Genomic DNA, 21,582 nt, shown 5'->3' on the forward strand with positions numbered 1-21,582 from the left:
GGTTCCCATGTAGAAAAGTGAACATATAGACATTTTCTGCCTTTTTGTCCTCATCTCTTCTGAGCTACGCTCTATATTGTTTGTGTTGATCCATAGATGTATACACTAGATGTCGCATTCAGCCTTTCCGCATGCGTCATTACCACCACCATATTGGTATGGGGTTCCAAGGTAAAAAAAACCTAGACATTCATTCGGGCTTCTTTCTTTGATGGTCAATACCAGCAAAGATGCTGAACTTTTGCACTGCATAGAGTTGATATTTTTGATATTAGATATCTATAAATGTATTAAAAAAGTGTTTCCTTGCCAGGAAAATGTACAGTGTACAGTTCAAAGTCTATAGTTCTCTACAAATCCATACAAGACGCATGTGTATATGGACCTGCCCTGTCTACGTACAGTTCTTTTCCCCAAAAAAGCAGGTAAATGGATCTTTGATATCCACTCAGACAGTTTGTAAACATAAGAACAGCCTTATACTGTACGACAAGAAGTGCAGTCAGAGGGGTATGCATAGTTCCACTGAGAAAAAGTACATTTGGTCTGGCCTCATTTGCAGTTACAGCTGCATATGAGTGGAATTCTATTCCGGTGGCAATTAGAGAACTGTCATCTTATAATGACTTCAAAATGCACCTAAAAAACTGGTACATTAATAATTGGAGCTGTCAACATTAGAAATGTTCTAGTCCTGTCCCTGCTGTATTTTTAAAATATATCTTAGTGCCAAGTGTATTTTAATATATTTTTTGCTTACTTTGACTGATGGGTTAATAATTTTTAATTCTGTATTGCAAAACTTGTATTGTACTTGTCTGTGTTTAGATATTTTAAATTTAGTTTTAAAGTGGTATATTTATTACCTTATGCTTCCTTTTAGTGTGACAATTTAACATCTGTCCATAACTGAACCTGTTGGGAACAATGCACCATTAACTATGATGACTGACTTATTTATTTATTTATTTATTTATTTACTGTATTTATTGAATTTATTGTATTTATTGTACCATGTGAGATTGATTGTTTTAGTGATATGTGAGATTTGTACACTTCTGTTGCAAATCAAATTGCCCTTTGGGGGCATTAAAGATTTTTCAATTCAATAATTCAATGGTGTTGATCCTGGCGTCATATGCATCACAGTAAGCATCCATGTGAAACACAACAGTGGAACCAATGTTTAGCAGCAGCAATATTAAGGAAATGAAGCCTCAGTTCAGGAAAAATTGTGACTGAATATTTTTTTAATTGATTCGAGTTGATTAATTGATTCATCTTTTCAGCTTTAGTCACTACTTCAGTGTAAGATAGAGGCATTGAAATTGCACATAGATTGGAAGTGTAAGAAACTCAAAAACTATCAAACTGCTCTTTCCAAAGACATTTATGTAGAAGAGCACAGATGTAAACCAGGTTTAAGGGTCAATATACTGATTGAAAAACTAATAGCTGATTAAATGTTACTGCTGCCATGAAAAGTTCAACACGGAACTATTTTTGACTGAATTAAAAACTGGATCACTTTTGAATACACATCTAATGCAAAGTAACAAATATATGAATGAATTATTGCAAATAACCAAAATAGTAAATGAGCAGGCAGGAACTGGACATAAAACTCACCCCAAAAAATCTGTGATTATAGGTGTGAGTTTTGTTCTTGGAACTATTATTTTCTCAAAAATTAGTGTTTCTGCTGGAGAAGTGCAACATTAGCCATTGCCCGCTGGCGGAGCTGAATTCTGCCAACACTAATAGTCTGTAAAATGTCAGCATCAGTTAACTCATCCATCTCTATAGGAGCATAATATCTATGGTGTGTTTTTAGTATTGATTTGTTATTTTATTAACATGAAGATCCAATCCAATCCAACTTTATTTGTAAAGCACTTTAAAACAACTGCAGTCGTCCAAAGTGCTGTACAGAAGAATAATTAAAACCAAAATAGAAATATAAAATACAGAGTAGATTTAAAGACATAGAAACTGTACAAAAACGAGAAAAAAAGTGCTATACAGAAGAATAAATAAAACCCAAATAAAAAGAATAAAATACAAGAATAGATTAAAAAGCCATACAATTTAAAACAACAATATCAATAAATAAACAAATAAATAAAATAGATAAATAAGAACAATAAACCACTACCAAATAAAAAATATAGAATAAAGATAGTACCTTCAAACATCTCATATGGTTTCAAAAGCCAAGGAGAAAAGATGGGTTTTAAGAAGGGCTTTAAAAACAGACAGAGAGGAAGCCTGTCTAATATGGAGAGGCAGAAGATGGACAACAAACTTATCTGATCCTGCTAAGTCAAGTTATGTTCATCTGAGTTACAGTTACAGCTACAGATGAACTTTATTGATCCCCAGGAGGATATTCATTCATTACATTATGAATGTGCTAACGCATGTCTAACAACAGCAATGAGTTACTTAAAACCCTTGAAACAACAAACATAGTGAATATCACTTCTGAATATGTTGATTAAAACCTTAATTGTTCATCCGTGTACCTCTCCAAGTGTTGTATATGTGTGTAACTGCTTCAGTAAGTTTTCAGGAATTATTTAGGCTTGTTAGTTTGGTTATTACCCCTCGGCCAACTTCGGGCCAAAGGGGTATTGTAATCGTTTGGTCATCTGTCTGTCTGTCTGTCCATCCGTCTGTCTGTCCGTCCATTAAGCAATGTAATCGCATTATCTGAAGCACCAAATTTATACTGTGGCTGCATCTTGGCATGGAGCAGAAGCCTATTGAAAATGGGTCACCTTGACCTACTTTTTCAAGGTCAAATGGCGACACGTCCTTTCAACGATGTAATCGCATTATCTGAAGAATGCATTGAGATTTCCGCACTACATTTACACCAAGACAATCTAATATGAATTACAGGGCAGCAACTTTCAACAGACTCTTACTCTATATTTGGCCAAGGAGTATTAAAAGTGCTCAGCACGTTATGTTTATAGTTGAGTTGAACTGTTTTGCAACATTGTGTATTTTCAGTGTCAAGACTGAATAGATTGAACAAATCATACATAAACATCAATTTAAGAGTGGGGTGCGAGATGTTTTCCTGGAGCATTTTTTACTATATTGCTTAAAATCCCCTTCACATCCCAATTACAACCAATTAATTAAATGCTCTAACACAAAAATAAAAAAAACTTTAGTCACCTGTGGAACAGACAGGACTGAAAAAACACCATCCAATCATTTTGAGTACCCACTCGAAATGATTAAACGGTGATATGTCTGTCAAACTCAACTACCATTTGTCCCTCCCCCTCTGTGCATACCCCTCTTCGAGCATGAATCGTGTGTTCTCACAGGCTTGGAGCAACTGTACAGGAAACAAAGCCAGAGCTTGGCTATAGTAGCTATATTCGGATGGAAAGTTCACTGGCAAACTGTTTTGTCACTAACATAAATCACTAGGAAATGTATTGTTAGCTAGATAGGTATGAACTGGGGCTGTTCTGTAAGAGCGGGGGTGTTGGAGGAGACTGAATGAGGTATGCATGGATCCACGAGCTGGAGCCTCAGCTGGGGCTGTAGCCAGTGACGGAGCCTGAGCCAGGGCCATAGCAGGTGTCAGAGGCCGTACGGGCCGGAGCTGGGGACGGAACCAGAGCCTCAGCTGGGGCCAGAGCTGGGGCCGGGGGAGTACCTGGCGTTGGAGCCCGAGCCGGGGCCATACAGGGACGGAGCCGGAGCCTCAGCTGGGGTCGGAGCCAGAGCTGGGGCCGGGTCCATAGCCGGAGGTGGGGCCAGGACTGGGACCGGGCCGTTGCCAGGGTCAGAGCCAAAGCCGGGGCCATATGGGCCAGAGCTGGGGACAGAGCCGGAGCCTGAGCCTGAGCCTGAACCCCCCCCCCCCCCCCCCCCCCCCCAACACACACACACACACACACCATCTTAAGCAAAGGGTCCAATCCAACCCACAGCGCACTTTTAATACCCCTCGGCCAATTATAGTGTAATCTCAATACATTCTTCAGATAATGCAATTACGTCACTGAAAGGACATGTTGCCATTTGACTTTACTTTAAAAAGTGGGTCAAAGTGATGTATTCTCAGTAAGCTTCTGCTCAATGCCAAGATACATCCACAGTATAATTTTGGTGATATGTCGATACATTCTGGTCAAGACATTCTTCAGATAATGTGATTACGTTGTTGAATGGACAGACAGACGGATGGACAGACAGAAAAATGACAAAATGATTACTATACTCCTTCGGCCTAAAGTTGGCCGAGGAGTAAATATTACACAGAAGACATTAACAGTCAAGTGTGTCACTGAGTGTTGACTAAATGTTTTGTGTATTTGTAGATCCACTGTGATCTGTAAGTTGTAATGCACAAGAGTAAATAATTAGCAGAGACATAATATTGTTAAAGTTCCACGTATTTATCATTAGAAATTTCAGGTTGTTCATGATTCTTCTTGTTATTCACATTTTTTTGTGAAAGGATAGTTTGTAAATGTAAACATTTTCATAATGCCATTTTACTTTTTTGTACTGATACAAAGAGACAGATTTGGAGTTATCATTATTTTATAGGTTTTTATAATATGGTTTTACTGATCCTGCCTGCTTGAGATCATAATGGGCTGTATGTGGCCCTTGGTTTGACACCTCTGTTCTAAGTACATGTATAACAATTGAAAGCAAGTTATTGTTTCTGGTCGTCGTTCTCTCTGTGTTAATTAAACAGACATGATAGATGGCTAGATTGGTGGTGGAATGGAGATGAATGTCGGGCTGAATGGATGGTCCATCCTCCATCTTTCTGGGCCATAATGAACCGTTCTAAATGTTCCCCTGAAGGCCTGTTGCTCCTCACTCTGATCTGGAAAATCAGTCAAGGTTGTCAGTCATGGTCAGTGTTCACTTGTGTGTGTGTGTGTGTGTGTGTGTGTGTGTGTGTGTGTATGTGTGTGTGTGTGCCTGTGTAATAAACAAGTAAACATCAATACAGCATATAGGTGTGTGTTTGTGTGTCTTGGGGGGAGTTGCTCGATTAAAACCATATATCCTGACTCCTCTCCCATTGGCCTGTCTACCAGAGTGCTACTTCCATGAATTGTGGGTGATTGTCTTTCAGGTAGTATAGGCAGTTTATTATTAAAAGTATTTTAGCAAAACTCATATTCATAATAAATAAGATGTAATGGTAGAAAGATGGCTGGTATTTGGTAGAAAATTAATCTGTATGTATTTTGTTTTGCAGATTATGCCGAAGAACTGAGATTCTACCTTATTCACATGACCGAGGTAAGAACAAGGTTTATGTGTGTTTGGGTGTATAAATGAAAAAGACAGGGAGAAGGAGAAAAAGGAAGGCCTAATGTTTGCCGGCTAGAGGGACAATCGACTGTCCTGAAATCACATTACAGCTGAGACACAAGCACTGACACAAACTGCCAATGAAACCGTGTTTTCTTTGTATGTTGCACTGAATCTCATGTGTTCACACACACGTTTTCATTCGACAATACAATTGTCAGGGTTATTCACTGCATCATTTCTGACTTCTCATGGTGGTTAACTTTATAACTATTTTGAGGCGTGACAATCTTATCTAAATATAAGTTACTCACTGGTCCAAGGATGTAATAGCTCAGAGGTTTAACAGTAGTTCAAATCAATAAATCAATCAATATGGGAAGCGGAGGTTTGCGCAGCTGCATTATAGCTGCAGCGGCAGCTGCAACAAACATGACGCAGAAATGGCTGGAGCTCCGCTTCCCACAATGCACGTCAAAACAAAATTCCAAAGAAGCCTACTAACCTACCAGTTCTGTTTGTAAACAAATGGATTGTTTATGGTGGAGTACACTTTGAAATTGTTCACCGTGAGGGAAGACATTCAGGTGAGTAATCACAGACAGACTAACGGATCCGTGATACTTAGACCATGACTCGGGTTTTACAGAGTTGATGAAAAATTGGTGATGAAAGTGTCCTGCAGCTTTAAAGGAGTGATATTTTGCTTTTTTTTTTTTTTTTTTAATGGAATTATGTATTTTAAAATATTTCCCTGTGGTCTACATAAACTGCAAATGCTATGCTTGGGTCTGAATTCTTCATTAAGTCAACTCCACAGGTCCATCTTCAACACTATTTCTGAGTAATGACACCAGAAAGGTCATTTTGAGCACTGGCCCTTTAGATGCACATGACCCACTTCAGGCCCCACCCCCTCCAGGTTATTGGCTGTGCTGCTCTGTCCCGTACAACCAGCAGCCGAACATTTTAGGTAATTGACTCAAAGTTTGGACATATTTTCAGTATGGACTACAACCGCTACTGCGGACAAACAATTATGTCGTACTCAGAGAAGTGTTTGTCGGAGGTCTTGACCTTATATGTGTAAATGTTGTGACGTAACTAGTTCTAGACATAACAAATTAAGTAGGAATTAAAACGGGTTGTAGAAATCCACTTGATTTCTGCCAAAATGAATATAAAGATAGTTTTGCAGCACCTGGAGGGTTCAAATTCAAACTTTTTGAACTATCAAGGTCCCCAAATACACAAATAAATACACCAAAGACTAATAAAAGTGGGTTTGGTAAAAAATGACCTCTTTAAATAAACGAGCTATACATGATACAGTCGGTGAGTACTATGTACATTCTGCATTCAAATGTAGTTTAAAAAGGTTTTCAGCATTTAGTAAGCAGTCAAGTGATGTGTTTCCTGTTTAGTGTGCAGAAATTTGCGCCCAAGGCTCTCCGTTTACCATAATACACTCTTGTTATAAATGGAATGTGCACAGTAGACCCCCTCCAATATAAGATATAGTATGGATATCAAGGATATCTAATAAATGCTCCCTCGGCTTGCCATAATATAGGAGAGCCCAAGCACCACCCACAGGAGTAAATGTCACATCCCAAAAAGAATCAAGACCTTCCTCAGAAATACATTCAGAGAATCGGTCCATAGGTAATACTACAGACATATTTACAGGTGGCAGGATGGCTCAGTGGTTATCACCACTGTCTTAGATGTGGGAGGCTGGGACTCAAAACCTGGCACAAGTTTGACATTAACATCTTTTAGGCCTTTCGTTGATTTTTTTTTTTTTTTTGTATGCCATGTGATTTACCCACCCCTGATCGAAATGCATTGTCCATACTATCAGTGGAAAAGACACTTGTCAGGGACATGTCTGACTTTAATAATACAGTCATGGAAAAATGTTTGAAGGATAGATGGATGAAATTTACATATTTAAAAAATACATGTCTGAAAACACATACTGTGTATTTTTTACTTTTAATTTAAATTAGTATTTTAAAATAGTGGTGCATGGGCTTTGGCGTATCCTAGTGGTGATATGTTGGTGTAGTGCTTCAGAAAACTGACCTGCATGCTGCACCTCACAAAAATATAACTTCACCAGCCACCACTGACAAAGAGTTGTGTTTTTTCACTTGATGTAGAAATTTAAGGTAGCCCTTTCACTCATATTTTTAAGTTGACACAATCTTATACTTCCCTGTGTATAATTTGTGATAGAGTAAACTGTGCATTTTCTATCTACAGTCTACTCTCGTTAAACCGCCCACCGTTATACCACCATTTTTGCTCACCGCCGACCAAAACCATTGCACAAAAATCCCCAATGCATTATTCCATTAGCTACCGCCATTTCCACCTATCGCCATCCGCCAGCCCACTTCCATGCACAAACACTTACACCATTGATTTCCCAACCGTTATACCGCCAGCGTGATTGCCATCGAGTACACATAAATTTTAACAATGCACTGAAACAAACGCGCCAGACGCTGATCGCGACAAGCTACGAGTAGGTCTACGGAACGGCCACCATTCATTTATCGCAGAACACTGAGTAGGTCAGGATGTCGGGAAGAGGACGTGGGATTAAGCCAAAGCCTCAAGATGATGGGGTGTCATTTCCCGACACGGTATAATAATGCTTAAAATGTTTCCCCACTTTAAATGATCCCTTACAACATAACAGAATCAAGATTTATTTAGAAATTAGAACGGGTTAACGGAGGCAGCATAGACATCATATAGTAAAGACATGCACATTATGGACGCAACCCGTTGTAACACCATTTTCGCTATACCGCCAATTTGGCCGTGAACGGAAGTTGGCGGTATAACGAGAGTAGACTCTATCTGTAACCGTATTAAATTGCTATTATAGTTTATCCATTGACAATAGATACACCCTACATTAAAGATATGACAGTGTTTTACATAGTATCACCATGATTTCAGTTACATGAGCAATGTAGTATTCTTGTGCAATGTTGCTAACTTTGTACCATGCTCCATTTGTGTTTTAACGGGTCCATTGATATTTCCTCTGACTACTGACTGACATACAGACTGGATTTGTAAAGATGGATGAACAACTTCTGGGATGATTCTTACTGACCTGACCTGAACTTCGTTTGGCTCGCATTTGTTAGTAACTCATTAACAAATGGTTATTGGTTACAGGAAGGCCTTCTGTAAGTTATAGACTTTACTAACATATTCGGTCTCAGATTTAACAGCACCAACTTTACAAAGTAATGAGCCTGAAAAATATCTGAAACTGTTATGTTATATGTTTGATGACTTGTAGTGTTTTCAACCGAATAAATAATCCAATTTTGAACTATATGTCAAATCTTTATTAGGTGCATTACTGTCTGTCTTCTCATGTCAAATGCTGGACAAAGCAGAAATTCAACCAGCTCATTGTTTCAGTGATTTCTTTCTTGCAGACCCTCTTATAGGATGTGCTAGTTTCAAGCTCGTTGGGCTGTTTTCCAGTGTTTTTTTTTTTTTTTTTTTTTCTTTTTTTTTTACATCTTTTGGCTTGTTCATGTTGGCTGTTGTTAATGAACATGATTGCAGCAGCTGGTCGTCATCTCCCTTCCCTTCAGCTGCTTCTCTCTCTTTCCACCACTGCTCTCCATCCACATTTAATTGCAATTACTTAAACTCAGGAAGGAGGAGTGACATAATCCGTTTCATCATCCTTTTAATGTTGCTGTGCATTACATTTTCATCACTTTCTTTCTTTCCTTTCCACATCCTTTTTTTGCCTCTTTTCAAGCTGTTAACAACCTTTCAGCCTCTCAGTTCGAGGAAGAATCTGGATGTCACATATAAAGGTGGATCCTTTGGAATCTTTAGTTAATGGAAACGCAGAATGTCTAACTATCGGCTTAAAATATAAGCTGAAAAGACTGGATAGCTGCATGCAGGGACTAGTTTTCCTTTTTTTCCCCCCTCAGCCACTGGGACTTTTGTGCAGTTGGTGTCTGCTCATATAGTTAATCTTTTTACTGTGTAACTATATAAATCCCAACCCTCCCACCATGGGCGCACACACGTTGGGTTCGTCACACTATTTTTTGCCTTTGAAATGTTCTGCTTTACTTCATTAACAGCTTATGAATCTTTTAACAGGCTTTTTTTCCCCAGAAATTACAGACAGTATGAGAAGGGCTTGATATCTGGCCTACAGGCTGTAAAACAGGAGGGAGAAGGCGACAATATTATTCAGTCTATTCAATTAGGTAACATGTATAAATAGAAATGCTTACGTAAGGCGGCAAGAAGGAGAAAGGGAGACAGTTTGAGAAAGGTGAGGCAGATTTTGGATTTAATGATACATTAACAAAGTATCTGTCTATACATTCTCCTAAATTATGGTGTGCACATGTTTTTTCTGAGTAAAACTTGTGTGTTTTTTGCAGCTTGTAAGGTGTCACTCTGTATAACTCCTAAGCTTTCACCAACAAATCTCACATTTCCTGATCACACTTGTAGCACTGCTCACAGTTTGACACCTTCGGCTTGAAAAGACCTATTGTCTTCCCAGCAATGAGATGGGCTGAGACAGTACCGCAAACACACGGCAGTAAATACCAAACTCACGCAATAAACGCTGTATGTGCAAAGACGATGTGTCAGACATACGAGTCTGACGGTGAAACAGCAAAGTGTGTCTGCATGTGTGTTTGTTTCCACTTAACATTTAGTCGGCTCAGCGTCCTCTCTCTCCGCTGTCAGACTCATTCCTCTCAGCATCCTGTCAGATGCTCTGACACAATCACACACACCAACACAAAACGTGCAGTCATCCATTATGGCTGATACACCTGTCAACAGTTTGTTTCATACCAGAGGGAGCAAACACTAAATACTGCATGGAATTCACTTTTACTTTGGGTGGGAACATGTGACAAGTATATTTAGGTCTGGCTTTTAGTTCAAGTCAAGAGGCTTTATTTGCAAGACTGTTTACACATACTGTTTTGTCAGAGCGAAGAAATACATAAATGCATTTATAAGGATGTTAAGTACAGTTTTGTTAGAAAAAAACCCTAAACGAAACAAAAAAAAAAACAACTCTAATTTATTAGTTATTTTTAGTTAATTATTGCCTGTAATTTCAAAAGAACTGAAGGGTAAAAAGTGAACAGACAGCGTGTGAATATTTTGTGTAGATTAACCCCTTTTCCATCAGATTCCCTGAAACTTGTATTATCAGGAACTTCTTTACCTGTTTAAAAGAATTCCTAGTAGTCTGTGTGCTTTGCATTTCCACCAAACCCCAAAGTTCCGGAAAATTTCTTCAAATGAGGCTCTGTTGTTTTGAGTTACAAAGTGCTTGAGGTCCTGCTGAATGGCTTTTGAGTGTATTCGGCATACGTTTGACGATGAGGTCCAAAATGTTTTGAGTTTATTTGCTGAATACGTTACATATACTTAGCCTATAAGCAAGAAAGATGCAAATTCAACAGAAAAATGCCATTAATGCACTAGGGATGTAATGATTACCGGTATGATGACAAACCACAGTAAAATTCCCGACGGTTAGTATTTCCATTTCAAATGATCATTATCATTAAACTGTGTTTAATTACCGCACTTTGAAAATCTCATGGTGATACTGCTCAGTTCCTGGAGAAGCAGCAGCGCTCCAGCACTCCAGTTTGCAATTAAATTTGTTTCACCATTGTGCCTTTGTAATATCATATTTGCCACATTGTCAGACAAAGTGTCTCTGTCTCTTCTTTGGCTCTCTGACAGTATAGAGATACTCTGCCAATTTCTAGTCATGGTTTTGGGTCAGATAATTGAGTTTGTTTTGAGTCTTGGTTTGATTTATCCAGCTGTTCCAGATAAGCTTTTGTTAATGTCATCTTCTGGTTTTACCCTGATCAATTCTGGTCTGAGGCTGAACAGTGCTGAGTGATGGTTTAGACTCAGAACCAGCTAGCAGAAGAGAATTCATTTCCTGAATTTGTACCGCATGGAATCTCAGTATCTTAAAGCCTAGATTTCAGATGTAACCAACAGGTAAGTGTTGTTTTTAATGTTAATTATCATTAGTTAGCATCCCAAGTCTTCCTTACATGCATTGGTGGTTGTTCTTTGGATGCTTAACATGAAAATACAGAATTCTCTGTGGGTTGCTTATATCATCTGGTGTAGTTGACCTAATGCATCCCAGACTTCACTGCCATACAGGGTGATTGGTTGGATTATATTATCAAATATTTTAGTCCATGCCACTATCATTGATTTAACAGTACATTACCTTATTTCCCTCTGCCCCTGGGGAGGACTGTCCATTCTATGCCCAGACAGAAACTCTAGAGCAGTAAATGGCCTCCTGTCCATGACCGATGTGCTGTTTTAAGAGTCCAGCAGGAATGGGTGGAGACTTTGGAAGAGGATTCTTTTCCCCTAGTTTTTATTTGGGGCGACATAAACTGCAAGAAATGTAAGACTGTAAGAAAGACAGACATTGGTTTTGGTAAATGTTCAATTTGAAACAGCCAAATCTGAAAGATGAGGAAGCAACAGATATCAGAAGAGCTGCAGAAACAATTGTCAGATAGAGGCAGTGGAAGAGTCTGAAACATCATATGTTTCAAACCAGCAAAAGATGTCAGCGAGCTTCATGTTTTTGTTAAAATATATCTTCCCTCTATCAGCTCCTTTTTCTGTAGTTCAGGTAGTGTAGGCGATCTATGAAATTCTCCATCTAATGTTCAAACTTTTAAACTATGATGAAGAAGAAGAGCAACTCTTAATAAATCGAAACCTCATAAAATGTCTGAAAATCTTGTTAAAACGTTGATAAATTTGGATGGAAACCAGAGAATAGAACTCACTCTCTATGCCCTGACCACTAATCTGGACTCTTATATTTATGGGAGTTGGACAGGCTTTTTGTTATTAGGGTTAGGGTTAACAGTTCATAGGTCTTTAATTTTTAACATATCAGGGGCCTTGCCTGTGCATATCTGAAGGCTCGGTGTAAATGCCCTGATGCAATTGCAGTAGGATCTTGAGATAGTGTAAATGAATATTGGGTTCTCTTCTCTTTTCATTCAGATATACTTCTAGTTACTTTGCTGGTTATTTATCTTATCCCCTTTATGGTGTAGCCTGACCCTTTCCTCTATCTACCACAGTCCAGATTGAGAGCAGTTGGACTTGTGATGTGGATGGGAAGATAGATAAAAGAGCAGGAGAACAAAAAGCAGCACATATTAAGTGGATGTCCACACAGGATCCCTGCTGATGAGAAAAGATGAAAACATGTTTGAAGTGTTAGAGCTGGCCCTGGCCAACGCTGGTGTGTGTGTGGTTCAAATGAGATGTGTGTAATGGGATAGACTCTAATTTAATTGCTCTTTCTGGCCTGTGTGCAAAGGTCACATGCAGAAAAAGAGAAGGAGATTGAAAGTGCAATTTAGGACAAATACTTGATAGTCAAAGTATTGATTTTTGGTAAACAGTGCAGTAGCATGGCTATGAACTATGAGGAACAAAAGACTGAATTTCCCTTATGTATTGATTTTTTTGTTGTCTTTTTAAAATCCTACACAAAACTAATCAATATTCCTTGTATAATTTCATTTAAATTAAATAAGGTGAATGGAGCGATATGGATTCCACCATTGATGGACACTGTCTTATTGAAGTGTGGACTTCCATCTTTAAATCAAGGGGTTTAAGAATACTGCATTCACCATTTAAGAATTACAAGCATTTTAACGTAGTCCCTTCATTTTCAGAGGCTCAAAAGTAATTGTACAACTGACTGAAGAGCGGCATGAGGTTCAGATGATGCAGCTTGTCAGTCAAATGTAGCAGATAACAGATCCTGAGCTTCCAAATGTTGAATTTGTAATTGGTAGCTGTTCACTGGCATTTTCAATGAGGTCCAAAAAGGTGTCAGTAAATCTATCGGAGTAATGAATAAATTAACAATTTTGTACATTCTTGTAAGGAAAGAATCCACTGGTGACCTTAGCAACACCAAAAGGTCTGGAAGACCACTGAAGACAACTAAAGTGTATGATTGCAGAATTATTTTGTTGGTGAGGAATATCCCAACATCCATCCTTTACAACATCCAGCGAAGTCAAACACACAATTGATGTTGGCTATAATGAATGATGGTAAGAGCCAAGTATGGAGAAGGAAAGGAACAGCTGATGATCCAAACTAGACCACATCCGTCCAGCATGGTGAAAAGTGTTAGGTCATGGGCATGTATGGCTGCAGTGGAACTGAGTCACTGGTGTTTATGGATGATGTGATGCTGATAGAAGGAACAGGATGAATTCTGTGTATACAGTGTATAAAAAAATATACCTACATTTTGAAAAATTACCTCCAGTTCCGCATTTGATAATTTAACAACCCTAACCTTAACTTAGCCTGTTAGGGTTAACCCTAACCCTAACTTGGCCTGTCCTCAGTGACATTTTCAGGACTAAACAAGTTGAATTAACCCTAACTTGGCCTGTTAGTGTTAACCCTAACCCTAAGCCTAACTTGGCCTGTCCTCAGTGACATTTTCAGGACTAAACAAGTTGAATTAACCCTAACTTGGCCTGTTAGTGTTAACCCTAACCCTAAGCCTAACTTGGCCTGTCCTCAGTGACATTTTCAGGCCTAAACAAGTTGAATTAACCCTAACTTGGCCTGTTAGTGTTAACCCTAACCCTAAGCCTAACTTGGCCTGTCCTCAGTGACATTTTCAGGCCTAAACAAGTTGAATTAACCCTAACTTGGCCTGTTAGTGTTAACCCTAACCTTAACCCTAACTTGGCCTGTCCTCAGTGACATTTTCAGGCCTAAACAAGTTGAATTAACCCTAACTTGGCCTGTTAGTGTTAACCCTAACCCTAAGCCTAACTTGGCCTGTCCTCAGTGACATTTTCAGGACTAAACAAGTTGAATTAACCCTAACTTGGCCTGTTAGTGTTAACCCTAACCTTAACCCTAACTTGGCCTGTCCTCAGTGACATTTTCAGGCCTAAACAAGTTGAATTAATTTTGAAAGGCAGGAACAGCTGCCATGGGTAAAGAAATGAAATTGATATGGTGGCCAAAGTGTTAATGCTTTAACCTAGGAATTTTGTGGAAAACAAGACTGATGCCCATTATCCCCTCCCATGACCTTTGACTGGATTTAAATCCCACCCCAACTTCGCGCAAACCAGTTTTAACTTGGATTGCACAATTTACCCGTGCTCACTCATATATGAAATCCTGGGTCTGTAAATTTGGACAAATATCCACCAATCCCCTACGTACAGATGTCCATAAAAGAAAATTCCAAAAATGATCAAATGTGAAACTAAACCAGGGTTTTCGATTATCACATTTCTTAAGTACATGTAAAGGCATCAGAACTGATTATTACGAATATCTAATTGCGTCCAGATTTTTATGGTCATGCAAAGAGGCTCACTGACTGCAAAGGGTTTCCATCCAAGATTTAAAAGCAATCCTCATATATATGACCTCTTATCATCTTAGTTTGTCTAATTTCTTTGAGCCTCTGAAAATGGAAGGACTATACTTAAAATGGTTCTGCTTACAAAATGCAATATTTTTGTTAAAACACTTGAATTAAAACTGAAAGTCCACACTTCAATCTCATCTTGATTGCTTCATGTCAAATCTATAATGAATGTGTACAGAGACAGAATTACACAATTTGTGTCACTGTCCAAATACTTATGGACCTGACTGTACACTGTCTAGAATATAAGGGCCATCCACATCTAGAATGGTAACTATAACAACGCTGACATTCCTGAATAATGATAATCTGTACATTCCATGCTCCAGCTGGCTGTTTTTGATCACCTGTTGTATGAAATGAGTGCAACCTTTAACTCTGCACATTTATTACATCTCACACTGTACAAAAGGCAAAACATCAGGATATTAATCCATTTCCCTTTGTATAAAAATAAACCACAAAATGTTTCAATGCAAAGTGCTGCTGTTTATCTCTAAAGGTCCACAAAATTACCCACAAGAGCAATATAATCTCCAACCTGATCAGAAAAGCGATGCTCTTCTCTGCTCTAATTGCAGCTGACTGCATGTAATTGCTTGTTAACTTAATTGCTCAGTGGTGCAGCTGTGCAGCCCAGCTGTTTTCTCATTCGTGGTATTCATATTATTAATAAGGATCAGATAAATAAAAGCTACATCAACTGACAAGCAGAGCTAACTTGACATGTCGAGTGTGAGAGTCTGTAAATTCAGGTGTATTCTGATTGGCTGTCAGTTTTTAGGTCATTCATTTCCATTGGGTGGACTTTAGTATCAAGACGAGTTATCAAAATCCCAATGGGTCTTACATTTAAGTGATTATACAATGCTGAAAACATGCTGTAGTTAAGAATAATATATTTGATTTCTGCTTGTACATCCCTCTAAATCAAGGGTGTCAAACACAAGGCCCGCAGACCAAAACCAGCACACCACATGGTTCAGTCCGGCCTGTGGGATGAATTTCAGGAGTGCAAAGATTAACAGTCAAGGGTGTTCAGGGGCCACATACAACTCTTTCTACAACATTTTTTGCTTGGTCTAATGTGAAAAAAGTACAATTATATTATGAAAATATTTACATTTATAAATCCTGTCACAATACAATGTGACTAACCTGATCAAAGATGAGAAACCTGAAATTTGTCAAGAAAAATATGTGGAATTTTAAGAACATAATGCCTGTTAATAAATGTTTTCTGCATTTGTAGATCTGCTATGATCTGTAAATTGTGTTAATAATAAGCTGCGACATAATATTGGTGAAATTGCACTTGTATTTTTAATAGATATTTCAGGGTGTACATGGTTTTTTAGGTTATTCACATTTTCATAAAGTAATTAAACTCTCTCACTAAAAAAAGGAGAAAAATTTTGATTATTATTTACAGGTTGTTATGCCTGTTATTTTACTGGTCTGGCCCACGTGAGATCATATCGAGCTGTGTGTAGCCCCTGAACTAAAATGAGTTTGACACCCTTGCTCTAAATCCTCCATACTGGACCTTTTTAAAGGTACAGTTGGTAACATTCAGGCATGTTCTTGTGCTCATTTTAAGTCTGTTAGAGTTTGTGCTCATAATCAGTTGTTTCTGTGAAGGAACTCACATTCATTCAAAAGACTAGGTAACGTTGTAGAGTGGTGGAGGAACAGAAGAAAAATACTGAGACACTCAAGAGTAAGTGTCACTCACTTGATTTCTGTGCATTTATGTAGCTTGACTTCTTTACATTTAAATCAGTGTATACATTCCTATCATAGATGTGGGCCACTGATGCCCTGTTCACACTATTGCATTTTGCATTTTTTTTCTCTATGTTTGGACCTCTTGTCCATACATAAATGGCATTTTAGGTTGCAAAAACAGCTGATTTATTTTGTGTAATGAACCCACACCTAACGTATCAAATAGAGGTATGAAAGACTGAGAATTACCTGCAGGAGATTAAGGTCAGTAAGATAACTGTAGTAGATGGACCAAGCATGTACCGATGTAGTGGAAGAGTTAACATAACTGAAAAAAAAAATGCTCTTGAAAAACCCAAACCAACACTCTTAAGTTAAGTGAATTTTGTTCATTACAAAAAATAAAACAATTTTAGTTTTACAGTGAAACTTTGTAAAACAAAGGTCATGTGGGTGGAAAATACATAGTGATATAGTGATTAATCACTTGGTAATGGTGAAATGTAGAGAAAAATTCATTTGGAAGTCACCACAAAAAATAATAGTTCCATGTCTTTAAATTAGATTAGATAGAACCTTATTGATCCTTTGGGCAGAGCCCTCAGGAAATTGAGGTTCCAATATCAGCACAACACTGAATTTAGACACAAGAAATACCACAAGAAAAATAGCAATACAATAACTAGAAAAAACAGTAGTGAAAAATTGCAATTGACATAAAGAGGAATAAATACAGACCAAAATAGGACAAGAGAGACCACACAGCAACATGTGGTGCTGCTTCCATGTATCCGCATACACAATTTGTCCACAGTGACCCACTTACCATGCAACACATCTCCTTAAAGAATGTAATGATCTGAAACCCATCAGTCAGTCTTCTGCATAATCAGACATGGATGTTTTTCTCCTCCTTTTTTCAAGTCAACCTTTATTTAACCTTGCTATGCCTTGATGCAAATTTTTCCTCTCACTTAAAAAAAATAGTTTGCATAGAAATGTGTGTGTTCTTTTCGTCTTCAGCTCTCCATTTCTGACACTGTCACAGTCCTCTCCTTTTTTTGTCTTTTCCTGCCCCTCACTTCCGTCGCTGGAGGTCATCCTATTTTAGCTGTTGCTCAAAACGGAACTGATCTAACCCAGATTCACACATGAAACGATAGTGTGTGTGTGTTTCTGTGGAGAAGGGCGGGGTGGGTAGGGGTGGGGGGTGATTGTGTCTCTAAAAACTCCTGTATGAGTTGTGTGTGTGTGTGTGTGTGTGTATGTGTTTAAGTGTGTCATCGACGCAGGGAGAAAGGAAGCGAGGAGGTTTTGTGAAGCAGGTAAAGTGAAAACGCAGTGAGCAGGAAGCAGCTGTAGAAGAGATTCTGACAAGGTGAACATCGTGTCAGGGTCGTCCACGAGTTATCAGGTCATCATGGGCAACTTGGCGGACCGGGTCGGGCCTAAGAAAAGGTTTGTGAGGGAGGCGAGCTCTCTTCAGCAGCACCTGCTGTCTGACACTGGAGATGTAAGTGATACTATAGGATGGTTTGATAAGTGGTTTATATTCTATTAATACTGTGTACTTCAATTGCATGAAATAAGAGAAACAATACTATCATTTCTGTCAGAATAGTAGAGGTAGAAGAAAGGGCACAAACAGCTACACACTTCATGTAAGTATAATTTGTTTGTTTCTTGGGGTTTAATCAGTTGAATTATCATATTTCTCAGTTTAGGTTGATTTTACCATGTGTATGAATTTAAAAATGTGCTTATTTTGTTTAATTAGAAAGAGATGCTTCATCATCATGGTCTAGTAAATGTAATATTGTCTTGATTCATCTAAAAATGTTGCAATAAAAGTGTAAAAATATATTTTAAAAAATCCCAACTTCTCAGAACAACCTTTAAAATGCTTAAGTTAAAAAGTAGGTATGTCCAGCCATGTGGTATTTGTTTTAAATAACACTAACACAATCATTTCTTTACAATAGAATAAGTATTTATTTACCAAAAGAGATGGATGATTAATCCACAAGCTACTTCTTCTGTTTGATTAACAGCCATCTGACTTCTTTTCTTTCTGAAAATCATTTTTCTTGATTTTCATTGATATATGTATTTACATACTTCACTAAGAGAAAGCTAAGCCATACGGCATTGCGTCGACACCTTTTGAAATAATTCTAGTTCCACTGTGTCAAAGTAGTCAACATTTGGCGTAAATGTGCTTTATAAAGCCATCAGGTTGTCTTATGAGGAAAAGATCCAAGACAAATGAACTGTTTAACAAATTTACAAACATTGCTGAAAAGATGACGAAAAACACATTTTCAAACATGAACTTGAACATCCAATGCCAAAAAACAATCTAGAGACAATTAATATTACAAGAGAACAGAATATTTAAAGGTCATTTGAAGGACAACTATGTTGAACTTCTAAAGAAAATCACAAGTTGAATAATTATCTCTTTATATTGAAAGAAGGAACAATGTTTACAGAAAACAAAATAGCAGGAAATATGGATCTGAATTGATCTGCGTTTCCTGTGACTTGTTCGTTCCAGTTGTTATAATGTGGAAAAACTGACCAAATAATTGTAGTTCTACTAATGGTAACTGATGTGTTTCCATAAGTGCCAACTGAGATGTGCATTGTCACTCATTTATCATTATTTCCCAGAAATCAATGTTGTCCACATTAGTGTCTAATTGGCACGTGTCTATTCACCACTGATGCCCATCACGCCCTGAATAATTGTTGCCCAAAACACAGCAGCCACAATGACACTACTGAGATCACATCGTCTACAGAGATGACCTGCTGCATGTCTTCGACTTATCACATATCACTTTTGTAAAAATAATTTTTTCTCTTGTAACTGTATTTGCAAATCGAACTCCAGGTGGACTGTCACTTTCAGAAAGGAGTTTATTTTCTGTGTGACACAGGAAATGTGGCAATGGAGAGATGAAATAAGAAGCACCAAATACGGGAGATTACTACCAAACTAGGTGAATTCACAGTGTGGAGGTTGAGGTGACTGAACACTAAGGGGGCTGTGCTATCAGGCTCACATTGCATTGCACTGCACTTTGCAAATATTCAGTTCGTACAGCAAAATGATCACCGTATTCCTGGTCTATTTAATGTACTGTGGCATCCCTATGACATTTGAGGATAAATTCAATCCGATTTCTTGACTCAGTTTGGCAACCTTTTCAGGCTTTTTTCAAGTGACTGTAGCTGAATATGTTTGTTTGCAGTGTGTGAGTGTCTCGAGTGCATCTGTCTATTCACCTCTCTTTGCACTTGAGTTCTCTGCTTTTGGGCGCTTCATCGACTGCATGACTTAGAGGCTGTCGGTTGCAGAGTGGAGATGAATGAGTGTGTGAGTGATATGTATCCAGGGGCCCTTGTCAGCAAAATGCCTGCTTTATGGTAGCCATCCATAACCCAGCCAGGGTGAGGACCGGTCTCTCATGGGCCTGATTGAACCCAGATGTACCCTCTTATACCCCCACTTCAGCCACAACTTAAAGCGTACTTTGCCTCTACGATGATTTAATATGTTAGTGCACATCATCGGGACTGCAGTGACAGTAGCTGTACATCTAAATGGAATCACTTGAAGACTTCTATGTTAGAGATAAGATTGCATATAGATCTACAGCCACCAACAGATTCTGCAGCTTCATTGGTTTAAGGAATAATGAATTCTGATGAGTTGCACCGATTGCAGTTTATCTCTTCATTTCAGCAGGTGCAATGCAACTCATAATCACTATCTGAATTATTTAGTGGTTTAGATTGAATCATGTGCAGATGTTATTCCTAAACAAATTATTAATTTCACATTTTTAAAACAATATAAGCGCAAATGCTATTTAACAGAGGGAGGGAATACCAAAGGCCTTAAGACTTCATTACAATATTTCAGTAGAGTTTCATTGAAGGGGAAGGACCTCAAACTTCAAAGGGAAGCCATTGCCAACGTATTTTAAAGTGTGAATACCGCTCTGGCTACCCTAGACTTACAGTGAATTTGTTCTTCAATTCAGTATTTTTTACCAAGAGATTCTGGAACCTCTAATAAGTGATCTGATTGTCTGTCTTTAAAATCTTTGAATTTGTATGCTGTATGTATTTGTATGCTGATAGATCTCAGGTCAAATTAAAGGTTACTGTGTCAGACTTTAGAGCAGTTGTTCCCAACTTTTTTTGGCTCATGATCCCATTTTAACATCACAAATTTCTTGCAACCCCAGACATTTTTTTTTTGCTAAAAGTAGTTTGTTTTTGATCATGTAATAGTTTGCTGTACTATATTGCAAATAAATGTTAATTTTAGATGACTTTTAGGCTATATAATGTATATTATTATTGACGGGGGCAGAAAAGCCAGGTGGAGATTACTGCGCAAAGTGAGAATTTTATTTTCCTTGGTCAGGATATGTACAGTCAGTTCAGCTTGTATTTACAAGGCTGCAAATTAATACTGAAAAAACAATAACTCAAACTATGAATTATGAAAGAGCTGCAGCATCTTAAAACGACCACAGTGAAGATTTGAAAGATAAACAGTACCACAGTGCTTCAGTTTCAGCTTCACAGTTTGTCATGTCTTTTATGTATTATGATTGTCTCTCTCAACTCACCATGCATTTTTTATTGATACGTTTTTTATTTTTTTGTTTTTTTAATCAATTGCTAGAAATTTCAAGCAACCCCATTTGAATTCCAGGAGACCCCAAGTGGGGTCATGACCCCAAGGTTGAAACACACTGCTGTAGAGTCTTCTTGACAGACTGTAGTTATGATTAATAGAAGGCTCTAACATGACTTTACAAATGTTTGATGAAGTTCACTGATTTACAGAGTCTAGGATTTATGCTTCCTTCAGGTGCTCTCGGGAGGATGATCATTTCCAATAGTGAATTCAAAATTAGGAGTGTGTTCAAGTGCTTTTGTTGTCGTAGTGAAATGAAATTGACTGACACAATTTATTGTGACCTGCTACTTGG

The 21,582-nt window shown here is 38.1% G+C and overlaps 1 protein-coding gene across 3 annotated transcripts in view; it reads left to right on the forward strand.

The window, feature by feature from the left end:
* The window catches only part of rgs3a (regulator of G protein signaling 3a), a 254,786-nt gene that overhangs the window by 81,234 nt on the left and 151,970 nt on the right, over nucleotides 1-21,582 (forward strand). For all 3 annotated transcript variants that reach the window (XM_030148618.1, XM_030148616.1, XM_030148617.1), the window contains one exon: nucleotides 5,252-5,295. In XM_030148618.1, coding sequence (XP_030004478.1) covers nucleotides 5,252-5,295 — 44 coding nt within the window. The remainder of the gene's footprint in view (nucleotides 1-5,251; nucleotides 5,296-21,582) is intronic.

The sequence above is a fragment of the Sphaeramia orbicularis genome, chromosome 12, assembly GCF_902148855.1.
Source record: "Sphaeramia orbicularis chromosome 12, fSphaOr1.1, whole genome shotgun sequence".
NCBI lineage: Eukaryota > Metazoa > Chordata > Actinopteri > Kurtiformes > Apogonidae > Sphaeramia > Sphaeramia orbicularis.